The 24406-nt window shown below is 26.2% G+C and overlaps 1 protein-coding gene across 1 annotated transcript; it reads right to left on the reverse strand.

Annotated features, from left to right (window-relative positions):
- Positions 1-24406, reverse strand: LOC145849766 (phosphatidylinositol 3-kinase regulatory subunit gamma-like). Its single transcript, XM_082954818.1, has 13 exons — positions 24342-24406; positions 24015-24124; positions 21559-21743; positions 19077-19194; positions 18627-18759; positions 15282-15454; positions 12943-13062; positions 11379-11494; positions 7831-8007; positions 7149-7310; positions 6409-6510; positions 5044-5225; positions 1-959 (listed from the first exon to the last, which is right to left on the reverse strand). Exons 1-12 carry the CDS (start codon positions 24397-24399, stop codon positions 5045-5047), a joined length of 1635 nt encoding a protein of 544 aa, XP_082810944.1. The 5' UTR covers positions 24400-24406; the 3' UTR covers positions 1-959; position 5044.

A 24406-nucleotide genomic window follows, 5' to 3' on the forward strand; every position in this document is an offset into this window, starting at 1 on the left:
AAGTACTTTAATAAATGATATATTTTGATATCAAATTTCAATTTTAACTCTGTTTTAAATACTATTCGAGGGTCTAAGAATTTTTAAAAAATACAACAACGAGGAATGAAATAATAACATTGCTACATCACATTTCAAATAAGTGTTCTACTTTTTTTTTTGTTATCAACTGTTAAAACTTTGAAAAAGTTACTTCACAAGACTAGTTATTTACCTTAAAAAACACAAGCTTAAATGCGAAAGTAACTTTTCATTTATAACACCAAACTACAAAACAAACGTTATTGAAAAAACGAAAATTTTTAAATGACATATTGAATTTTCAGCTTTTTGGTAATAAAAAGGCACAATATAAACAATAAAATAAACAAGAGGGATTTATTTTTTTAACTTTTAGGCTTACCATTGAACTTTTACAAAAGTTGAAGAATTGTACATATAAATGCTTTGAATTTTTTTTTTTCAATTGTTAACAACTTACAAAACTAAACTAGTTTTGTAAACAAACTTTGTTACAAAAAATTCAAACTTACTTTTTAGTTGATTTTTTATTATTTTTAAGTTATTTCTAGTTTAAACAGTATTTAACGACTTTAAAATTGGTCAATTTAAATTGAAAAACAAGAGAAAAAAAAGGCAAAACTAAACACTCAAAATTCATTAGTACACAAGTTTCAATATAACATAATTTTCTACAAATTTACAAATTATTTTATAGCTTATGTTAAAAAGTTTTTGCAAAAATGTGTAAATCTCTGTTTACCGTACAACAAATGCAAACTTAAACTTAGAGAATTTTACAAGAAAAAGTTAGAAAATTATTGGACACAATAATAACTTGAGAATTGCAAATCTTTTAAAATTCTCGCCTAACAACCGTTGATACACTGGTTACCAGTTATAAGTATTGTTACGTCATAAAGAAGAAGTTTTTTGAGGCAAACAGATTGATGAGCAGTCTGAAAAAATTATTGTGATTTTTTTGTTTAAATTAGAAGAACAAGCAAATAACGGCTCAGTTTTCTAAGTTTATATGTTAGTAAAATAAGTTTCAGTTATTTTTTAACTTAAACATCATACAGGGTTGCCAAAATTTTTTGAGAAATGTCTTCCAAGGTTTCTGAGTTTCTTCCAGGTTTGTATACGCTTTTAGGTCTATTTTTAGTTTAAAGCTTAGTTAAAGGGTAAAAACTGTGCTAAGTAGTATAACAACATTAAAAGATACTGTAAAGCTATTAAATAGTGTACTTAATAAAAAAAAATTGATAATTACAAAACTTTTTTATCTATATAGTAGATTTTTCGTGTCAAGTTAAGGCCATAGGAGAGCCAACATTTTTTTTACAAAAATTAACTTTGGCTTTTATATGAAAGCTTTAAGTACAAACTACAAGCCAGTTTTTATAGAATTCAAAAATATCATTTAACTTTTGAGATATTAAATTTTTTATAAAAATTTTCCGATACAAACGTATGGACCGATACAAACGTATATATTTTTTGGGGTCAATTTTCTCGGAAATTTTGAAATTCACTAAAAGTTTATCTCATCCTTCATTTTTCAAGCAATCTTCTTCAAATTTTCAGGAAATGTTCCTTATAATAAAAGGAAAAAACGTTACTTTAGAATTTTAGTAAGTTTGAAAAATGAAAATTTTACAAAAATTTTAAAAAAATATATATTTTTACAAAAAAAAAATTAAATTCTAAACTAACGTTTTTTTTATTGTATAAAAATTAGACTGTGAAAGTTTGAAGAAGATTGCTTGAAAAATGTAGGAGATAGACTTTAAATGAAATAGTCTTTTTTCGCTGTTTAAGTTTTCCCTTCCTATAAGAAACCTATTATGCGGCCCGACTTTGACTGGTCATATCTCAAAAAATAATTCTAATATTCTAAACGATAAAAAGCATCTTGAAGCTTAGTAAAAACTCTATAACATAAGATTAATTTGTAAAAAAACATGGTTTACCCCTTCCTATGGCCTTAAAATTTTACTAGTTAACATATAAAAGATGTTAAAAATTCAAGGTTTTTAAGTGATTTTTGTACAAAATTCCTGGTTTTAAATAATTTTTGTTCAAAATTCCAGATTTTTTTTAAATTCTCAAATTCAAGATTTTTCTAGGATTTCAGGTTTTTTAGAAACCCTAGCCATATTACTATTTTAAAACCATAAAAAATATGGACGATCTTAATACAATTACTGAGAATATAAATGAAGTATAACAACAAAAACACTGTTTAACATATTTTCATAAAAATATAAGCTCATCTTTAGTATTAAACAAATTTACAAAATACTAAGAAAAATAGTACAGACTTTTATTAAGTAAACATTTACGTAACTAAATTCTTCCGTGACTAATAGTTAGATTTTTTTTATCATAAATGCTTCAGTATCAAACATAACATAAGTTAAAGAGAATAAAAACACTAACATAAAAACTTAAGAGAATAATTTTTTTTTAAATATTTATAATAGTATATAGCTCATTATTTGCATTTAAACATTACATTAATTTTCACAAACAGTAACTTAACTTCCTCTAATGAACTTAAATGTTAAAAAATCCAATACTTAACTACAAATATTTGTTTTATACTAAGTATTATTGAACAAAACTCGGTTTGATATACCTATTTCATTAGAATCAGATTAAATTATATACCTTAAAATAAAAAAACTTGTTAAATATTAATATGATAAATTTTAAAACCTTATTGTATAGTTATTTGCCTTAACTAAAAAAGAATGCTCAATTTACTGGGATGTAAAAAGCTTTTTTAAATAGGTTTATGCAAATTGTATATTTTATTTGCGACCGGTTTCGGTGGCAAGAGATTGCGACCTTGCAGTTTCATATTTTATATTTTGCTTGAAAAGGTCGCAATTTCTTGCCACCGAAACCGGTCGCGAATAAAATTTACATTTTGCATAAATCTATTGAAACCTTATTGTAAAAAAAATAACTAATTATTGAAAATTGCAATTGTTCCAGTTTAGACTAATACTTTGTTTTAAAATTTTTGTAGTTTCATTTTTGCGATTGCATCAAAAAACTCTTATATAAAACATTAGCATTGTAAGTAACAACAAACTTGCAAAATCCATGGCTGTAATAAACGTTATAAACAAGTATAATTGACTATTTATGACGTAACAGTTCTATACGTCACAGGAAACAATGACGTAATTTCAAGCATTCGTGTACAAAGTATTGCGATTAATGTCAACACAGGTTGAATAATCGTAATTAAACTTTGTAATAACTAATTGCTTTTTAATAATCAGTAAAATAAAAACTTTCAAACTTTTTCCAAAATCCCGAAATTAGAAATTTGTCAGTTAAAGTTTAATTTGTTCATACTTGAGGGCTTTTTTAATACTGTATGACTTAAAATTTATAAACTTTTAAATTAAGCCTTAACAGATTGGAAATTTTACGATAAAAAACTTGAACATTTGGGCGTTATGATATAAACTACAAGAAAACTTGCCACAAATCGAAAATGTTTCAAAATTATATCAAAAATTGTGATTTTTCTAATAAATTAAGAAATTCTATCAACTTGAAAAACTTACAGAGAACAAATAGACTTATGACCGAGTGTAAATTACACAAGTAAAAATTAGTTCTCAAAGATTGACTAGAAATAAAAACAAAAATTTTGCTCTTGTGTATTGTCTTAAAGAATAAATACAGAAAGTGAAGACTACAACTTTCTTAATAAACTTATTAATGTTTTATAAAATATTAAGCAGTCCGAATACAGTTGTTTATACTAATTATTGCAACAGTTTAGTTTAACATAATTGGAGAAATTTAAAAAAATATCATAATTACTTTTAATATAGATAAACAAAAAGTCCTTGGAATTTTTCTAAAACAGAATAAATACGATTATGATTTTTTAACTTCTAGTAAAATTTATTGTAAATATTCTTCTAAAAACTTGAAAACAGTTTAAATATTATTTTTTCAAACGAGCAAAAGAAAACCATAGTTCAGCTTGGCTGTGCGGAAAGGACAAACTCAAAAACTATCGAGCTTTTAAGAATGGTAAATCAACAGTTATGAAAAGACTTTAGTTCCTTTTGAAGACTGTCCATCTGAAGACTGTTGAAGACACATGAAACAGTAAACCCGACAAGTTATACAAAGAATCGCTAAAGACAGCATGTAAGTGTGGCTTCTATGAGAAGAATTATCAAAATTTGTACCAAACTGCTCTTATACAAGATGAGATAAAAACAATAACTCGCATCTATTTAAAAGCAAAAATTTATAATTAAAGATTAGAAGACTGAAACAGGAAAGAGAAGATCTTTTTTTAATCCTTCACAAATGTAGCTTTTATTAACAATCAGGATGCTACAGTGAACACAAATTGATAAGTTGGTAAAAAGAGCCTACCTATGATACATACAGTTTTTACTCATGGTTTTGACTGCAGTGTCGTAATATTGGAAGTCTCCCATTATGTTTGTTCAAAAGGAGATTAACTTATTAAACTGATTAAACACAAGTTTTACTACAAACAGCCATCTATATAACAACAAACGTTAAATTAACACATATAAGATATTACAGACATATCAAAACAAACATATAAAGTGAACAATATTGGATATTCTAATTTTTTGGTAATTTTTACAATAAGACAACAAACAAACTCACTATTCAAGTTGAAAGGAGGGGATATTCTAATTTTGCGATAATTTTTACAATTCATATTAACAAACAAACTCACAATTCAAGTTAAAAGGAGGGGATATTCTAATTTTGTGGTAACTTTTACAATAAGATTACAAACAAACTCACAATCCAAGTTGAAAAGAGGGGATATTCTAATTTTGTGGTAACTTTTACAATAAGATTACAAACAAACTCACTATTCAAGTTGAAAGGAGGGGATATTCTAATTTTGCGATAATTTTTACAATAAGATTACAAACAAACTCACAATCCAAGTTGAAAGGAGCGGATATTCTAATTTTGCGATAATTTTTACAATTCATATTAACAAACAAAACAAACTTCAAGTTGAAAGGAGGGGATATTCTAATTTCGTGTTCAACGTCTCGTTGTGCGGGGTCAACTCGTTGTCCGCATAGTGGAGCACCAAGTCGACGAGCGATGAGTGCAGGTTGAAAGGTTCCGCGAACCCGAATCCCTCCTTCGTGTCCATGATGAGGCAGTGGTGGGTTTCACCGTTCGCGCTGTGGGGGATTTTTTTTTAATTATAAACTTCAATTCTATATTTAACTCTTTTATAACAATACTTTATAATAGTTTAAAAGATTCATTTTGATAAAGTTATGGACAATTGGCAATAAATTAAAATCGAATTATTAAATTACATGATTTTTATGTTTTACTAATGTTAGAACAAAGTTATAAGCAGCGGTACTTCTTAACCTTAGATTTATTTTAGTTTTTTTTTAAGTTTGTTACCTTAATTCTGTATAAGAGTAAAGTACTTAAATAATATTAAACATGATGTTTTATATTCGACAAAAATGTGTTGATTTCCCCATGGCCTTGACTCATAGCATCATAAACCTTCACTTTATTATTTTTACTTATTTGACGAAAGACGACTTTATTTGTTTACTTATGAATTGTTAGCTTAGTGAAAAATATCAACATGCTTGATTATGTAAAAAAAAGAATTATGTAAAAATATAAAAGTACGTATAATAACCTATAACTTAAGACTATGGTCAGAAAAATTCTAAAACTTGGTTATATAACTATTTATTTGAAGACAATGAAGAAAAAAATTAAACTTTAATAACAAATTATCCATAGGAACACCAATAAAATGAACTGATTGTGAGTTTTACAAAACCTCAAATTAAATACAACTTGATTGAACTTACTAAAACAAATGTTTGTTTAAAACTACAATTTCATAAATTATAGTTTTAAAAGTACAATGTCTACAAATATTGTATAAAAAGAAGTTACCGAATTAGATATACTCGATACAAAAAATATGACACTTGTATGTAAATTGAAAATAAAAAAATTAGCAGTTTTAACATTTAATGAAATACTGTAATACTAATAATGTAAAATGAGTACACAAACTTAATAAAACTAATCTTTTAAATGTAGAATAAAAAAACTTTATTTTTATATAGTCAAAGAAATAGAAATTTTAACAAAAGCTAATCATATTTTAAATTAGTATTAAGTTTCAAATATTTAACAAACATTGTAAATGTTACTTGTAATATTTCTAACATTAAATAAAACTAACACAAGTAAACAGAGTTGCTTACAAGTATTAATAATATAACTTTTATTTATATTTAAAACAACTAACACAAGTGAACAGGCGTATAAGTAATTATTGTACTACTTATAATATTTTTGCTTTTATTTATAACAACTAACACTAGTGAACAGGCATGCTTAGGACCTCCTTTATTGCTGTTTCTATTCCTAATAAGAAATGTTCCGTTCGGTTTACCTCGTAAGTGGTGGTTAGCATTGTCTCTGTGATTAAATAGTCTATTTTGTGATTAATTAGTTTGTAATTCATGGCTATCATAAAACGTTTGACACAAAGTCAGGGTTAGTTTATCAACTTACAAACTATAAAACGTTATAAAAAATAATATTTAAACTTAAAGTACAAGATATTTTCAAAACAGATAATCTTAAAAGTTTTTTATAATTCATTGTCTATTTTTCCACTTGGTAAACTTGGGAAGTTTTATTTTATTAATATTTAAAAAAAAATACTATTAAAATAACTTAAGAAGTAATATTTTCATTGAAACAGTTAATGGTTTATTCAAAATTAATAACAATTGTATGTTTTCAAAACAGTTTAATTTTAATATTTGTTAATTATTTTCAACAACCTTGTGAAGTTTGGAAAGTACCAGTTGTTTTCGACGACATTTTAAAAATTTAAATTATTATTTATCTATTATTAATTATTTTCACCAACCTGTTAAAGTTTGGAAAGTACCAGTTGTTTTCAACGACATTTTAAAAATTTAAATAATTATTTTTCTATAATTAATTGTTTTCAACAACCTTGTGAAGTTTGGAAAGTACCAGTTGTTTTCTACTACATTTTAAAAATTTAAATTATTATTTTTCTATAACTAATTATTGTCACCAACCTTGTGAAGTTCGGAAAGTACCAGTTGTTTTCTACTACGTGCTTCGGAAACTTCTGTCTGAGGTTCTGCACTTCCAGCATTTGGTAGATGTTCTCGCCCTGCACGTTGATGTTCAGCGCTTTGTTGATTTCCTGATCCGACACGTTGTTCGACCTCAGGTACCTGAGAAATCGTCTGGGTTGGCATACAAGAAAAACAGAAATTGATTGAACTACAATAATTTAAATTTAAGCCAATAACATAACTTGCACTTTTTGTTTAATAAGATAAAGAAAAAGTTGCAAAACTTTCTGCTAAATTGTCTGGGTTGGAAAACAAGAAAATAAAACGTTTTAATCGGGATGATAACTTAAGCTTTATACTATCACAAAAGGTAAAGTTTAAAATTGTATTATACTTCAGCTGTTTTACTTCAGCTTATACTTTATTCTTTATATTGAGGTAAACGATTCAACATTTTTTATAATTGGTATACACTTGAACTCTTTGCCACAAATTTGTTGTTACCGTTTTAAAAATTTTAAGTAATTTTTAGTTTGGTCAACAGGCTTATTATGGGAGCCTAAGAAGTGAAAAACAAAAATTGTAAACAATTATGTTATAAGACATCAAAAAGAAGAAGAAAACTATTTTAACTCTGCTAAATATTTTATTTTTACTTATTAATAAATAAAACACCAACTCAACAGTTGAGTCCCTCCTGTGTTTCAAATAAACGATTTCCTCCTTAAGCGTCATCATTCTCTCGTTTTGCTCCTCCTCTCTCGCTTTCAGACCCGAGAGATTTCTCTCGTTTTCTTGCAGCAGCTTGCGGACTTGCGTGATGCGGCTCGACTTCGTGCGAGAGTTCTTGTATATCCTGTGTGAATAAATTATTTTGATTTCTTTTATTTTGTATATTTTCAAACATTATATGGTATAATGAAAATAAAATATTGAAAACAAAGTCTTAAAAAATTAGTCTAAAGCCCGACTTTATACTCGAGTTTTAGTATATGTTGTGTTTATTAAGAATAATTCCCAGGATTTTTTTTCTATTTCTCAGTATTTACTTATAAAGTAAAAAAAAAAGTTTTCAAACTAATCAAAAAATTGGGTTAAAAATTAAAAAATAGTTTTAATGTGCCCGTTCTTGTAAATTCTGTGTGAGAAGAATGATATTTCAAGCAAACATGTTAAAACATTCAAGTATAGAAATCGATCAAAAAAGTACATTCGTTTTTTATTATAGATAAGACGTTTACTGAAATTTTTGTCCAAGTTTTCCTTTTAATAATAGATCTCCAAAATCCTGTAAAAATTAAAAAAATGTTTTTATACAAGTGAACATAAACAATTTACTGTTTTGGGTAGCACCATCAAAAATTAAATTTTACTTTATATATATATATATATATAACTGAACAACTTTTATAATAAACGGACTACACTAAAGTCATTAAAAAAAAATTGTTAGTAGATTATAAATGATGTTTTATTGTACTTATATTGTTCTTGGTTATTTTAAATTCGGAAACTGCTCGAGTATTAAACTGGCGTACAAAGTTATTAATATAAAGATTACATAAACAACTTTTTTTTTATTAGCAACATCGAATTATTAATTTCAAGTATTCAACATTTTTTATCACAATACCCACAAGTGATTCTACATCTTTTCAAATTTTTAAGTATGACAAAAACAAAAATATTATGTGGACTAAAGATTACTAAAACACGTTAATTTTTAACAAGAAATAATTTTTAAATAACCTAAATCTCTCTATGAAGGAAAAATATTCTAAATTTTTGAGAATACAGGATAAAATAAATTTTAAAAGAAATTTAACAGAAATACAGACTTTTTAATTAACAAATCCTTAGCACAGTCAAGTACTAATTTTAAGAAACTGAAATTTGCATAACTCTTTTTAAATAAGCTCTTTACATCCCAGTAAATTGAGCATTAATTTTTAGTTAAGGCAAATAAGTATAGAACTGAACTACAAAAATGTAGATTAAAAATTTTAAGTTGTAATAAAAAACCATTCCTTAGTATAGAATAGAGAGAGGAAACTGTTTAAATAAAAATAAATTGCTAATAACTAAACTTATTTCTAATCAAGGTTCTGTCGTATAAAGCTCAAAGTGTTTGCCTAATTAATAAAACTTAAGAATTTATATAGAGAGTGGATATATGTTTATATACTGTAAACTTAAGTTTAATATTTAACTCTGTGTAAGGTTAACTTGATATGTCTTTATTTTAATTAAAACTCAAACATAATGCATAAAAATCATAACACATTCAAAAAACATGAGTTTTCACAAGAAAGCAATTTGATAACAAATTTTTATTGCATTTTCAATGATATTAAATCTACTTAGAAAACTTTTATCGAAAAATTAGCAATTATACATACTTTTTTTCAAATTATAAGAACGTTTACCTTAACAAAATACTTTTAAGTGTAGCTAAATTGTTTGTAAACTTCAATCTTCCTCATTGTATGACATCAAAGTTAAAAACGTAACACTATTTTCAACAATAAAAACATTACTGTTTGAAACTACAAACTGAGTATCAAATCCTAAGACAAACAAAGCTAAGCAAATTGGAGGTCTGCCTAACATTTATAGAATGCAATAAAACAGCAGCTTAAAAGGTAAATAATTAGTCCATTGAATTTTAAAAAAAGTTGTCTATAAATTAATTAGTTCACAAGTTTGTTCAACATGGTCAGTTAAATTTTATTTTTAAAAATAAATGTATTTGTATTTTAAAAAAACAACTAATTTTCGTATTGTTTACTAAAGTTTCAACGTTTAACACGTTTCATCAGAACAGCATATAGCAAAAGGCAAAATTTTTATCAAGAATCACAAAAAACACGTTATGATGCTTCAAATAAATTTGAATAACTTTAGTTAGCTTACCTTAAAAACAACTCATGAACAAGTTAACTTATGTTTTTTTTTAAATAAATGTATGTGAAACTGCTTATAAACCGGTTCTAAAGTTCTAAAGAACAAAAACATGATTTTTATCTTCTCCATGCTAAATTTTATTTAGTGTGAAATTATTTTTTTAATTATTTCAGTTATTTGTTGTAAATCTATCTAAAAAACTTTACTCTTACAATAAATATAGAACAAACAAGTTTGTAGTGTTTTATTCACTTTAAAAAAAAAAACTAATTCCGAGCAAAAGCTAGATAATTTTTTTAATAACAATGAAACTAAGTATTTCAGATTTTTTTAAATTATCAGTGAGTCCATACAAGTCAAAGTGTAATGTGTAATTAATAACACAATTTGTATAAGTAATTTAAGAATGACAAAGTTACTAGTTACTTATACCTACTTATAGCACAAAAAACAAATTTAGTTTTATACTTAAACTATAATTAAGACAGGAAAGTGTTTGAAAATAGAAAAAAATATAAAACATTTGTTTTTGCTATTTTAAAGTTAGGTGTGGTAAAAAATACGAACAACATTAACAAACATAGTAAAGAGTTTCAAAGTAGCAAATAATAATCAATACAAAATATTTTACTAGCATATTGTAATATAGCTGGGCAATACGAACCGGATAAACGTAACAATACTTCGAAACCATATTTGTATAATGTTCGGAATTTTTAATACTTCAAACAATACATTGCTTTAACTTTTGTGTGTTTGAATAAGTAAAATAACAAAATTATTAATGTTGTTAATTATAAACTGATAAAACATTCTTGTTTTATAAAAAGCATGACACTAAAGTTTAATTTTTCAAACAGCTAGCTCTATTTATGGATAAAATAAATACAACTGAAACCAATTTAGTAAAAACCAAGTGATACTGAAACACAAATTTGAGCACAAATTACTTTTTCTTTTTTTATTAACTTTTCAAAACTTAATTAAAAACAAACGCTTAGACTATTAAAAAAAATTGTTTTTTTACTTAAGTAGCTGATATAATTATTTAAAGTAAACAAATTCACACTAGTTTAATAAAAAAAAAGTTAAAAACTAATTTTATCATCAAAACTTAAGATATTTTTAAACTAAGATTATTATTATAAATGCGTTATCAAATTACTTTACTTACTTAATTTTTTTTTTTCACTTGGTTAAAAAATTATTTCATAAACATCAATTTATATTTCTTTTTATGTGTTTTTATACTTTTTATTACCAAACATTTTTGCTTTAAAGTTAAATTTATTTTATTAATTTAAAACTAAATAAACAAACGACCTCTGGTCATCCTGGTGGTTTTTGTTTTTATTTTCCTCCAAAACTTTCACTGATTCCTGCAAAATGTCCAGGGTTATTTTGAACGATTCGATGGACGATCTGCACTGCCGAACATTCTGCATTGAGTATACTATTTGTTTTACATTTCGACGAGATTGTTGTGACTACATACTAAAACAATCGAACATTTTGTAAAAAGATAGATGAAGCTTGTAATGATTTTAAATTGCTGTGGTAAAAAAATTTAAATAAATAAATACAATTAATGACTTTTGTCTAATGGAGTAAGTATTTTAATTTATCTAAGTTATAGAAAATAAGGCACTTTTAAGTTTTATATACAAAATTTTCTTAGAAAAAAAAACATTCAAAGCTAATTATTTTTATTTCTTAATAACAACGTTTTTAACAACTTTTATTTAAAATAAAATTTAACTATTTTATTTTTTATGGATAAAAAGGTTAACAAAATAGTTTATTATCATATATTGCAAATACTTATATATATGTAACAAATAAAAGAATAAAGTATAATTCGAAAATATCAAAATTTGGAAATATATTTAAGTCACATCACAACTAATAGAGTTGACGAACATAAATGATTTAAACCTTATAAGTTGTACAGATAAAACTTATAAGTTAGTAAATATTAATCTTAACTATCTTTGTTTATTTTACCATTAAGCTGTTATTTCAGAAAAAAAAAGTAGTAGTAAAAAAGTGTTTACATAAAAATTCTTACACACCAAAACATTTTACATACAACATCGTTTTTTATTACAAAACAAAAAGTAATGAGAAACAAATCTATGGTTTTTGCTTTAAAAATAGACTTAAAAGGTATAATAAGTAGCACTTAAAAACTAATTTTCGTTAATTAATGAAACTAAATGGTTTTATAGCGCTTCATTATGCTAATTACGCAAACTTGCGCGAAATTAGGCCTAATTAAGATAAATGTTCAACCATATAAGAACACAATATTTTCTTAAAAAGCATAACTTTAGTTTTCAAGGCAATAAATTTACAGTAAACATCAAAGAAAGGCAGATAACAACAACTGTTAAAAAATTAATTATTAACTGCCCACTAGATACTCAAGTTTATGTTAATTGAACATTTAACCTAATTATTTGAAATTAGAAAAAGTTAAATAGTTGGCAAAAAGATAGGTAAATAAGTAAAAAAAAACAAACATTTGTTATTTAAAAAACGAGCTTTTTACTTGCTATATATAAATTTAAATATCTTGTTTTTTAGTGTAAAACATAATTCAAATTTAAAAACTTTATGTAATCTCAAGTATTAAAAAACTAAATAAAGTAAATACCTAATAGTTCTACATAATATTTTAAATCATACATTTTCAAAACTAACAAAGAAATTTAAAAACCTAAACAGTATACTTTTTAAGATTTTCAGCTATTAGCTAAGTTTTTATCTTCAACAAACACTAATATAGCCCCTCACTCTTAAATACTACATAGTATTTTAAGCTAAACCTTTTTTTAACTTTTATTAACTAACAAAACTTGAGGCATATACTATAAATCAAACGAACTTTTTGTATTTCCTGGTACCTCTGCGTCAATTCTTCGTATTCTTCCTTCTTATCGGTTAGTTCCTTGTCATCGTCAACAAGTTTGTTCAACAAATCGTCTTGCCTGTCCGAAGTGATCATCTGTTCGATTATACGAACCTTCTATTTTACATATATACAAGATTTTCAAGAGTTAGTTCATTTTAAATAGCAATATTTAATTTGATACTGAGTTTAACTTAAGCAAGCTTAAGCCTCAAAAATTATATAAGATTTTGAACAAAAGTGTATGATCAAGTCACGTAATTACTTAATAATATTTTTACATCACATAAACAAAACTACTATTCTTAATTAATAAGCATTGTTTAGAAAATGCATGGAACACATGAATAAGTGTTAAGAAAATTAATTTCAACATTACATTTTTGAGTGTTTTTTGAGTGAAAATATAATAATATAAAATTTGGACTCACAAGCAATAAGTTATTTAAATAACCCTTTTTAGTTTTATTAAAATAAATTTATTGATATTTCCGCTAATTGAAGTTGCAATCGAAAAGTAAATATTTATAAACCATATCAATAGGAGTTGAAAAACACAGTTGAAAAAACAGGAAACAAAACTTGTTTCTCCGTTTACTATAAATCTCAAAAAGTAAAATATGAAGAAAGTTAAACAAACATTTAAAGGAGTTGTCTAAATTATAAAAACAAAACAAAAACTATTTTGTAATTTCAGCATTTTTTATCTATTTCTGTTAAAAAAAATGTTTGTAAAAAGGAAATGCTTTTGTTGTTTAAACTAAACAACAACATTAGTTATTTGATGCCAACTTTAAATTGTAAACAATTTTTTTTTGCATGCAACCACAAATATAACAGCTGCTTATTTTCATGTTAAGCTTAATAAATTACTTTGTTCTCTAAAATCAGCTTTTATTAGCTGAAACAAAATTTTATTTTTTTGAGGATATTATTTGTGATATAAACAAAACAGTTTTAATGCAAATTATGCTTGAAAATTGTAAACGTATTGAAATTGTGTAATGTATTGTATTGAAATAGAAACGTTCTAAACTCATATTAAAAACAGAAACAAAAGTTTATGCTTTAGAAACGGATTAGCAACATAGAGTTTTTAAGCGCTTTGTTTAAAACTAAAACAATGCTTATTATCACCTTGTTTAAAACGTATAAGAAAGACAATAAGTTTAACAGAACTTTAAATAAAACAATTTAACTTACTGTTAACACAACATATATACATAATTTAAAGAGTTATATGCATAAAATGTAAATATAATTAAAATGTTTAGTAAAAGTTAAGTAAATGTTAATAATATTAACTATCATAGAAAAAAAAACACTAAGGTAATTTGTAATATCATAAATAGTAACTAATTTATACTAAATTACTGATTTAAGTTTTTGTATAAAGTATTTAAAAAGTCCGTTTTAAGAGGCTGAAGTAAAATACTCTATAATTGTTAACTTCAAAAGATCTAATTGCTAGAAAATAATCTCAAACAAACTTTATACTTCAGTTTTTTGTTGTTTATTACACATATAACTGTAATTATAAAAGTAAAAGTTTAAGATAATGAAAATTTAACGTGCGGGAATGTCAATACACGTTTTAACTGAAATTAGACTGCAATTTTTACATTAACTTCATGTTTTGTGAGTACACGTTTTTAAAAAATATATTACAAAGTTCAAATTAACAAGGCAGTAATCAAAAAGTTGTTTTTTTTTTTTTAAATACATTAATACACTGGCTTAAATCCTATACTAACACCAGTTACATATAATTAAAGATGTAGTTATATTTGATAAAAAACAATAAATTATTTTGTTGTATAAATACTTTAAAAACAGTTGTTTAATAATTATATATTTTTTTTTAATTTATAAAAATTTAACATTATTAGCAAGGTCATGATAACCAGTAAAAGTAGACATATAGTTGTAATGTAAAATTTCACATTTTTTTATTAAAATTACTAAATACATCATGAAACTTAGTATACATATAAGTTTAATTAATACTACAATAATCTGAATGTTCAATAGCAATAATTTCTTTACTTCTAAATATAAATACATTTTCAGCTCTCTTGGATTTATGTTGAAAATAAAGTTCAACCGTTTTCAATTTTTATTTTAAATTTAAAGATCTAACAGCAAGAAAATAATTAATTATCAAACTAGATTTAACTCAAAAAGTACTATTAAAACTAGCAGGTCGATTAGCAAAAAAACAGTTAATTAAAAATATTTAAAAATATTTAAAATAGTGTAGCTAACAGGTCGGTTAGCAGGATAACAATCAATGAAAAAATATAAATTCAACTAACGGGTCGATTGGCAGGATACATGAGCCTTATATCGAGTTCGACGTTGTAAGCAGCCAGCGATTCTTTCCTGAAATAGTTGATCAGTTGCGTCACAGAGGCGAAATTGTACGGATGACTGAACCCGTATTTGCCATGCTGATCGTAGTATATCTTGATCAGCTTGTTCGTACGATCTGTGATAAGTTTAATTTGCAATAAAATTAAAATAAAACATATGTATGTATCTTGATCAGCTTCTTAAGTCTGTCTGCAAACTTGAATTGATTAACAACCAAACAATTTTTTGGGAAAGTAATCTTGTTATTGAGTAGTACCACACTTAATCAGTAGTATTTTGTATCGAAGACTGAAGTACCAAAAGAATCTATAAGTTGAACACTTAACAGGGTTGGAAGAAAAAAAATTTAAATTAACAAGTGCTGAGTATTTCTCCTGAGCACGGAAATGAAAATTTTAACTCAACATTCGGAATTGAATAAATTGCAGTAACACGCTCAGTAGCAACATCTGAAGTATTTCAGTTGCTTTTATTCCTATGACGTCATAATGCCTTCCCTGCTAAACCAAACATTTCATTACCTAGCAAGATTGTTACCCTACTCACACACCTTTTCCTTAGTGTTAGTGAGTATCACCCCTTTATACAGTGCTTATTCACTCATCCGAACATATTGGGCAAGATTTTTCTGTAAACATGTCCGGAAAAGCATTTTCCGCATAAGTACAAAAATGTTTTCTCTCGAATGATAATGTCCGAATAAGTGAGTGTCCGGATAAGTGAATAAGCACTGTACTATAGAAATACATATACAAGTAACTCATACTTTTCCTTAGTGTTAATGTGTAGCACCCCTTACATTATACAAATATACATACAAGTAACTCGTACCCTCCCTTAGTGTCAATGTGTAGCATCCCTTACATTATACAAATATACACACAAGTAACTCATACCTTTCTTAGTGTTAATGTGTAGCACCCCTTACATTATACAAATATACACACAAGTAACTCGTACCTTTCCTTAGTGTTAATGTGTAGCACCCCTTACATTATACAAATATACATACAAGTAACTCGTACCCTCCCTTAGTGTCAATGTGTAGCACCCCTTACATTATACAAATATACACACAAGTAACTCGTACCCTCCCTTAGTGTTAATGTGTAGCACCCCTTACATTATACAAATATACACACAAGTAACTCGTACCTTTCCTTAGTGTCAATGTGTAGCACCCCTTACTTTATACAAATATACACACAAGTAACTCGTACCCTCCCTTAGTGTCAACGTGTAACACCCCTTACATTATACAAATATATACAAGTAACTCGTACCTTCCCTTAGTGTCAATGTGTAGCACCCGTTACATTATACAAATATACACACAAGTAACTCATACCTTTCCTTAGTGTCAATGTGTAGCATCCCTTACATTATACAAATATACATACAAGTAACTCGTACCTTTCCTTAGTGTCAATGTGTAGCACCCGTTACATTATACAAATATACACACAAGTAACTCATACCTTTCCTTAGTGTCAATGTGTAGCACCCCTTACATTATACAAATATACACACAAGTAACTCATACCTTTCCTTAGTGTCAATGTGTAGCACCCGTTACATTATACAAATTTACACACAAGTAACTCATACCTTTCCTTAGTGTCAATGTGTAGCACCCCTTACATTATACAAATATACACACAAGTAACTCGTACCTTTCCTTAGTGTCAATGTGTAGCACCCCTTACTTTATACAAATATACACACAAGTAACTCGTACCCTCCCTTAGTGTCAACGTGTAACACCCCTTACATTATACAAATATATACAAGTAACTCGTACCTTCCCTTAGTGTCAATGTGTAGCACCCCTTACATTATACAAATATACACACAAGTAACTCATACCTTTCCTTAGTGTCAATGTGTAGCACCCGTTACATTATACAAATATACACACAAGTAACTCATACCTTTCCTTAGTGTCAATGTGTAGCACCCCTTACATTATACAAATATACACACAAGTAACTCATACCTTTCCTTAGTGTCAACGTGTAGCACCCCTTACATTATACAAATATACATACAAGTAACTCATACCTTTCCTTAGTGTCAACGTGTAGCATCCCTTACATTATACAAATATATACAAGTAACTCATACCTTTCCTTAGTGTCAACGTGTAGCATCCCTTACATTATACAAATATACACACAAGTAACTCGTACCTTTCCTTAGTGTCAATGTGTAGCACCCCTTACTTTATACAAATATACACACAAGTAACTCGTACCCTCCCTTAGTGTCAATGTGTAGCACCCCTTACATTATACAAATATACATACAAGTAACTCGTACCCTCCCTTAGTGTCAATGTGTAGCACCCCTTACTTTATACAAATATACACACAAGTAACTCGTACCCTCCCTTAGTGTCAACGTGTAACACCCCTTACATTATACAAATATATACAAGTAACTCGTACCTTCCCTTAGTGTCAATGTGTAGCACCCGTTACATTATACAAATATACACACAAGTAACTCGTACCTTTCCTTAGTGTCAATGTGTAGCATCCCTTACATTATACAAATATACACACAAGTAACTCATACCTTTCCTTAGTGTCAATGTGTAGCACCCCTTACATTATACAAATATACACACAAGTAACTCGTACCTTTCCTTAGTGTCAATGTGTAGCACCCCTTACTTTATACAAATATACACACAAGTAACTCGTACCCTCCCTTAGTGTCAACGTGTAACACCCCTTACATTATACAAATATATACAAGTAACTCGTACCTTCCCTTAGTGTCAATGTGTAGCACCCGTTACATTATACAAATATACATACAAGTAACTCGTACCCTCCCTTAGTGTCAATGTGTAGCACCCCTTACTTTATACAAATATACACACAAGTAACTCGTACCCTCCCTTAGTGTCAACGTGTAACACCCCTTACATTATACAAATATATACAAGTAACTCGTACCTTTCCTTAGTGTTAATGTGTAGCACCCCTTACATTATACAAATATACACACAAGTAACTCGTACCTTTCCTTAGTGTCAACGTGTAGCACCCCTTATATTATACAAATATACACACAAGTAACTCGTACCTTTCCTTAGTGTTAATGTGTAGCACCCCTTACATTATACAAATATACACACAAGTAACTCGTACCCTCCCTTAGTGTCAGAATGTAGAACCCCTTACATTATACAAATATACACACAAGTAACTCGTACCTTTCCTCAGTGTCAACGTGTAACACCCTTACATTATACAAATATACACACAAGTAATTCGTACCTTTCCTTAGTGTCAATGTGTAGCATCCCGCAGGCTGATTGGCATCCCTGACCAGGAAGGTTCCGTCTTTTTCGTTCTGAAGAACCCTGTTCACCTCCTCTTTTGACACTTTTCCCCAGTACCACGGTTGCTCCTGGTAGTTTTTAGAGCAAATTTAAAAACTGTTTTATGCTTTTTAACAAGTTTTTGTGCAAAATACAACAAAAAGAAATTAGGTTAATTGAAATTTAACTAAAACTAAATTTTAGTTTTTTAAAAATTTTTAATGAAAGTATTTATTTTAAACATAGAAATGGTGAAAACTATGAGTTTGAAAATCACAGGAGCATAATGCAAAAAATGTATAGAATAAAACTCAAAACTATTAATTGGCATATAAAACTTGTTATATCCTACTTCCATCGCTAAACTTTCTAAATTAGTATTTAAGAAAACAAAATATAAACAAACGCTTAAATCATCAGAGTTTCCTGCTTGAGAGGTGCTGTCAAAAGAACTGGATTGAGAAAGCATTGTGTTTGAGCGAGTTTTAACCGGGTTGTTTATCGTCACTCCAATGTAGTTATTGCTGGTATTTAAATATGTATTTGGTATTTGAAAAATTTATTTAAATCTTTTTAAGCATTGAAAATTATGATATTGACCAGTATTAAAAAAGTAAATTACTGTAGAATAAAATCCTAAAACTTTTACTATATTGAAAACTAAAACATCTTACTTGAAAATTTTTTTATAAAACACTGTTAAACTCAAATAATAAAGGTAATGAGATCCTCAGTTACAAAACATATCTGAAAATTTAAATAAATATTTATGGAGACTTTAAGGCTTAGCTTAAGATTACAAAAAAATATTTAAACACATAAAAAAACAGGTTAAAGCTACTATAAATAACACTGTAACAGCAATTAACAAAACAAATAACATAAAACTACAGAAAACTGGTAAAATAGGTTAATGCTTCTACTAAGATATATCTATCTAAGAAGTTCAAAAAAACATATCAAAGCAAGTAAAGCTTGTTAACGAAAACTGATGAAAATTTTCATCTAAACAATAGTAAAAAGTTTAAAACACCAAGTAAGCTGTGAAAGAGATTTGCTAATAAATACATCAATTGAACCTATTAAAACTATTTAATTATTAACAATTACAAACTGTTTACACCTTAGTGCAACTATATGTTGCAGGAATTAAAGAAGCAAATAAAGAAGTTATTATAATAAGCTTTAAACACATAATTGTTGAACTATTTAAAAGTTTAATTTGTACTAATTTGAAATGACTAAAGGTCAATTGAAAGATTGTTAGATAGTTTTCAAAATTATTCAGCAGATACTAAAACAAAATTTTAGTGGAGTTAAATTTACTGTTTTCCAAATGAGATAGGATAAAAAATTTGATAACTTGATTTAAATTTAATGTTATTAATTACACTAAAATCTATTAAATTTATAATAACAAAAAAAAAACTAAGTTGCATTAAATAAATTATACTAAAAATATTTTTTTAGTATTTTTACATGTTATTATTAATTTTCAGGGTTGCCACTCTTTGGGTCAAAAAATCTTCCCTGAGTGACTAAAAACTTCCCTGAGTTTCCCTGAGTTTTTTTCAAATCCTAAAAATGTTAATAATTATTAAAAAATTACAATGTTAATTTTAAGAATATTGAAAAACTAGTCACAAAGTTTAAAAATTTCTAAATAACCTTCTAAAAATAAACAAAATTAACTGTTTTTAAAAAAATTTTGAAACTAGATTAACTAAATTTCATTCTAGATCTAAAAAAACTCTCCGATTTTTTTTTTTAAATCTTAAAATTTCCCTGAAATTTTTAGAAAAATCAAAACTGCCCTGAGTTTCCCTGAGCTTAAAAAAAGAATCGAAATTCCCTGAGATTTTCTATAACTTAAAAACTCCATAAGTTTCCTTGAATTCCCTGAATTCCTTGAGTGTGTGGCAACCCTGAATTTTAAACAGTATTTTTTGTAGTGGTAGTAACTTAACCAAAGTAAACATCACTATTTGTTATAGTGTTATATGTAGTTAGTTGTAAGAGAAAACACTTGAAATTTTAACTATACTTGTTTATAAAACATAGTGGATAGAAAACAATATTATTGTTATAATATATCATTAATAGTGTAAAATTATGTAAAATTTGTTGTATTTGTTTTATTTTTAGTTTTATTTTAAATAGAATGGATCTAAATTAACAAAAATTACACAAAAATAAACTGGTTGTATTTAATCATCTTATTTACAACTTTTATTACAGATAACATTTTTCTATTAAAAAAAAATGTAACTATAATCTGTGAATATAAAAAAATACATTACACTTATGTGAAAAACTATTCAAAACAAAATTTTTGGGTATTTTTTTAAATATTAAAAAACTTAAATATCAATAAGTACATATAAAGATGATAAGTATAAGTTTAATAATTTAATACTAAATAAAAATAGTACACAGCATCGGAAGTTTGAGTAAACAAGAAAATTATTAATGATTAAAAAAAAAATAATTAGTAAAAATAATTTAAAAAACAAAAAAACATAATTTTTTAAAATACTTCAGTTATTTAAGGATGATATGACCACCCAAGCAATAAACAAGTAGTTATAAAATACAAAACCTTAAAGTTTTTCATTTTTTCAGGGACAAACACATAAAACAAATGTGACAATTAAATCAACAAAAAATTCAGTTTATTGAAAAATCTAATGAATTAATTGTGTCTAAATTTACAAAAAAAAACAATATTCAGACAAAACTTTCCAAAAAAAACACAATAACCTTACTAGATTTAAAAAAATACCATAATCATAAAATTCACAAAAACACGTCTTGTTGTATTATCTACCACTTTTTAAAACAAACTATCATAAAATAGTTTTTTGTAATCATAATTTTTCAACACCAACCTTCCCTGATGATGGTGCTGGTTTTCTTGCAATGTGGGCAAGGCGGGTTCCACCGAGGCCCTCATATTGTACCGGGTGTTGGCGAAGTAGTCCACGAACCTGACGCACTGCGCCGGCAAGTACCCGTGTTCCTGGGTGTTCACGTTCAGCCCGTACAACCAGCTCTCCGGGTGCTCCTCCGTTCCCTAGAAATAAAGTATTTGAAATATTTCTAAAAACCAGTTTTTGATAATTTTTTTGCCAGAAATATATTATTTTTTAGAATAGATCAGCCATACCTTATAAATTTCTACATGCACTAAACTTTAAACACTTCTAGTTAAAAAAAAAATAACATCAAGTATCAATAATCAATATTTAAAAGTTCTAAATTATAAGTATTATAAATATTATAATTCTAGTTTTAAATAAGTTCAACCATTTACAATCTTTTAAAAAGTTTTTATAGGTTTTTCAAGCCTTTTATAAAAAGAAAAAACCCTTTTTTTTTTGTTTTAATTGACTTAAATTATAATATCAGAAATATTTATATAAACAAATATTTCATCCAAAATAATTTAAAATAAAAAACTTTAATTGGTCCAATTTTAAAGAAATTCATAGATAATAATAAACAAATTACAATCTCATATATAAAGTGTATAAGTTCTTTCAGCCTTATTTGATTATTTTTGTTGATTGACATAAATTATAATATTAGAAATATCTATATGTATACAAATATTTCATCTTAAATAATTTCAAATCAAAAATTTAAAATGTTCCAATTTTAAATAAGTTCATAGATAATATCACAAACAATTTACAATCTTGTACAAAGTGTGTACAAATTTTTTTAGCCTTATTTCAATTTGTTTTTGTTATAATTGACATTTTAGAAATATTTATAAACTGTTTTTGTTTGATGCTGTCCCAAGCATTTGTTATTTGCAAAAACATCTATTGATAAAAAAATTCTGTTTCCTGCATAAGTAGTAATGAGAAATTTTAAACTGTAAGTTTTATTTTATTTTGTTTTACACATTAGATACCAGTTTTATTTCAAGTTTAGTGTAATATTTTCTTGCATAATTATATAAAAAAATTACAGATTTTAAACAACTGGTGATCTCGTTCGATTTAGTTCAAAAGAGTGAAACATTGTTTTGTAAATGAAATTTAAAAATTTCAAATGAAAAATTTACAAACAAAAACAAAATTTACATGGGAACAAAAAAAAAATGTTTATTTAAATTAGAAATACAGTAAATGAAAATTATGTAGCAATTATTTCTATTATAAAAAGTGAGTTATAGTAAGTATTATATTACTTTCTAAAGCGGTTTATTTAATTTTTTAAAGTTTGAAGTACTAATTGGTGTTTTTGAGATGGATCCGCTTTTATGCTGTTGTGTTGAGAGTTGCCACTCTCTGAAGCAGAAAAGCAAAGGAAAAAAATTAGCCTGAGCTGCATTGAATAAGCTGGAAGAGTTTAAAGGAATGAGAAAATTTTAAAAACAGTAGCAAGAGCCAAGAACATAAAACATTACTAAATAAAGCATGTTCACTGAAAATTTAAAGTAATTAACAGTATTAAATGTTTACTTGAAAGAAAATACATAAAATATATGAGAAAAAAATTGTTTTAAAAACTAGCTTAAAATGTTTGAAAAAAAAGTCTATGATAACCTGAGTACTTTTGAAATAATAAAATACCTGAGTGTATTGCAACTATGCATATTTTCTTAAAACAGGTTTTTGACTTTTTTTTGGCAGAATTATTTTATTTTTTAGATCAGCCATACCATATACTTTTTTACATGCTCAAAACTTTAAACACTACTCATTTAAAACAAAACAAAATCAAGTTTTTTTTTACTATTGAAACAAAAATGACACACAGTACATGAAAATCTATATCTTACTTAATTTAGAAACTTGAGTGTTTTGAAGTATTATTCTAGAAAATTAATTTTTTAACACTAAATTATAGGAGTTTTTAAAGCTTTGAACATGTAAACAGCACATAATTTGAATACTCTAAAATTCATACATTTTCTTTTTTTTTCAAAAATAACATATTAATTGATAAAAAAAACATATTAATTGGTTTTCAAAAACCAAATAAAAATTTTGAAACAACACAGTAAACATAACAATTTTTTTAAACAAGTTATCAAAAAAATAAACCACAATTCTTTGCACTTTTTTTCAAAGATACTTGTTAAAAATGTTTATAAATAGAACAAATCAAATTTACAAGAATGCAAGGCATGAAAGTTTAGCTAATTTTTTAAACAACTAAAACTAGCTTTTAAAAGCTCCTAATAAGTAAAATTAATAAATAGAAGTTTGCGCTTAAAAAGCCACAAACAGCTGTTGAAATTACATCTACCATTGTAAATAAATATATTTTTATTTGAAGAATTTTCACAAAGAACCGTTTAACTACCTTTATATTTTGAATTTTAACTCACATGAAATTCAAACACAAAAGGTTTTTCAACAAAGATGACTTGCTGACATTCGCATTGTATGCAATTATCAGCTTGAGGTTCATAATCAGTTATCACTTCATAGACGATACCTGCACAATTATATTTCAGCTAAAAAGTTTTTTTCTTTTAAGAAGTAGCCATGAGTATTTTTGAAATTAAACTGCTTGTTTTAGAAAAAAATATTATACATAAACATAAAGTATGCTGAAGCACAGTTTGACTAGTGAATTTAATTTAGTATCATTTGTATTTTTTTAAATACATATATAAAATGTTTTCACTGTGTACTTGTATTAAAAAATAAACCTGATAAATCGGCTGGGATGTTGATTTGAAGAAATTGCTGCAAACTTTGTTGTGACATTTTACAT

The sequence above is a fragment of the Thalia democratica genome, chromosome 2, assembly GCF_965202585.1.
Source record: "Thalia democratica chromosome 2, ktThaDemo2.hap1.1, whole genome shotgun sequence".
Lineage (NCBI taxonomy): Eukaryota > Metazoa > Chordata > Thaliacea > Salpida > Salpidae > Thalia > Thalia democratica.

Excerpts from the sequence above, each read along its gene's own strand:
- LOC145849766 (XM_082954818.1), bottom strand. The coding sequence starts at position 24,399 with ATGTCACAACAAAGTTTGCAGCAATTTCTTCAAATCAACATCCCAGCC. Across the intron at positions 21,744-24,014 it reads CTTTTGTGTTTGAATTTCAT|GGAACGGAGGAGCACCCGGA; the intron begins GTGAGTTAAAAT and ends CTTTATTTCTAG. Across the intron at positions 11,495-12,942 it reads GGTACCAGGAAATACAAAAA|AATGTTCGGCAGTGCAGATC; the intron begins GTTCGTTTGATT and ends TACTCAATGCAG.